Genomic DNA, 1,403 nt, shown 5'->3' with positions numbered 1-1,403 from the left:
GCTGCCATGTGGGTGCTGGGATTTGAACCCGGGTCTTCTGCAAGAACAGCCAGTGTTCTTAACCACTGAGCCATCTCTCCAGCCACCCCCCCCAAATATTTTTTTTTTTGGAGACAGAGTCTCATGTAGCCCAGGTAGCTATGTATGACCTTGAATTTCTAATATCCTGCTTCAATCTCCCACACCCTGTTTATGTTGTGCTGGGAACTGAACCCATTCCCTCATGAACTCTTGGCAAGCATTCTACAAACTGAGCTACACCTTCACAGCCCACTTCCTTAGTACTAGGATCATATCCTATCTGCTGGATCTTTCCTAGACCTTAGGAATATTGGTTTGTCACTTCCAGTCCTGTTTTTTCCACAATAATAGACAAGATGGCACCATACCATAATGGTGAGGAGGCTGAAGAAAAAGCTGGCCAGGAAAATGGTGATAACCATAAAAATGAAGCGTGCTGCAGACAGAAGTGTTGATGGAAGGCAGGAGTTCAATCATGGCTGATGGTGGTGAGTGCATTAAGGTACATCTGGGAAGAGAATCAATGGAGAGGAGGCCACCACAGGCAAAAGACAAAAAGTGAGTATGTTAACTATGCTATCATTTTTCTGACCCTTGTCTAGAACTATCACATCTTGTTGCTTCTCACAGACACATTATCTTGTAGTCGCTTTGTCCTGTCCTTTTCCTTGTGCATTTTTAGCTTTGATTACATTTTGATCCATAACCCATTTCTAAAACAAGCATTTTTTTTTTGAGACTTTTGTCTCTTAAATCCCAGGCTGGTCTCAAACTCACTAAGTAGTTCAGGATGACCTTGAAGTTCTAATCTGCCTTTACCTCCCAGGTGCTAGGATTATGGGTATGCACCACCATGTCCAGTTTATGCAAATGCTGGGAGTCAATACTAAGGCTTTGTGCATGTTAGGCAAGCATTCTACCAACTGAGCTACATCCACAGGTAAAACAAATATCTCAACTAGAAGATATGTAGAAAGCTTTTTTCTTTTTACTCAGCTCAACTATAGAAAAAATCAGATGAAAAATCAGAGTTGGTCCTTCCTTACCTGTGGCTCTGGCTAAAGTTGTGGAAACATTCATTGACATTGCCCAGACAGAATACAGGTGTCATTAATAGTACAGGTATCAGGCTGAAAGGAAAAGATTTATTGTCCTAATAATCTAGAATTTTTCATGCCCTTCCCCCTTTTCTTTTCTCCTCAACTATATTACCTTATCAATAACACACACACACACACACACACACACACACACACACACACAAAGAAAAACATCTTGAATACTATGACTACCCTTAGTTTCCATTTCCTAAAGAACTGCAGTGGGAAGTGGATTTTGTATCTTCTACCTGGAGCTCTTAACAGAATTTCTTGAGAATCTTT

The 1,403-nt window shown here is 41.0% G+C and overlaps 1 protein-coding gene across 1 annotated transcript in view; it reads right to left on the bottom strand.

Annotated features, from left to right (window-relative positions):
- The window catches only part of Tmem116 (transmembrane protein 116), a 6,856-nt gene extending 5,705 nt beyond the window's left edge, over window positions 1-1,151 (bottom strand). The window contains 3 exon segments of the mRNA XM_008847517.2: window positions 390-437; window positions 439-529; window positions 1,068-1,151. Coding sequence (XP_008845739.1) covers window positions 390-437; window positions 439-529; window positions 1,068-1,132 — 204 coding nt within the window. The 5' untranslated portion in view covers window positions 1,133-1,151.
- Between the last annotated feature and the right edge of the window lie 252 nt (window positions 1,152-1,403).

The sequence above is a fragment of the Nannospalax galili genome, unplaced genomic scaffold (genome assembly GCF_000622305.1).
Source record: "Nannospalax galili isolate Female #2095 unplaced genomic scaffold, S.galili_v1.0 scaffold120, whole genome shotgun sequence".
Taxonomy (NCBI): domain Eukaryota; kingdom Metazoa; phylum Chordata; class Mammalia; order Rodentia; family Spalacidae; genus Nannospalax; species Nannospalax galili.
The sequence above is the reverse complement of the archived record's forward strand: the minus strand, read 5'-3'. Positions and strand labels throughout refer to the sequence as shown.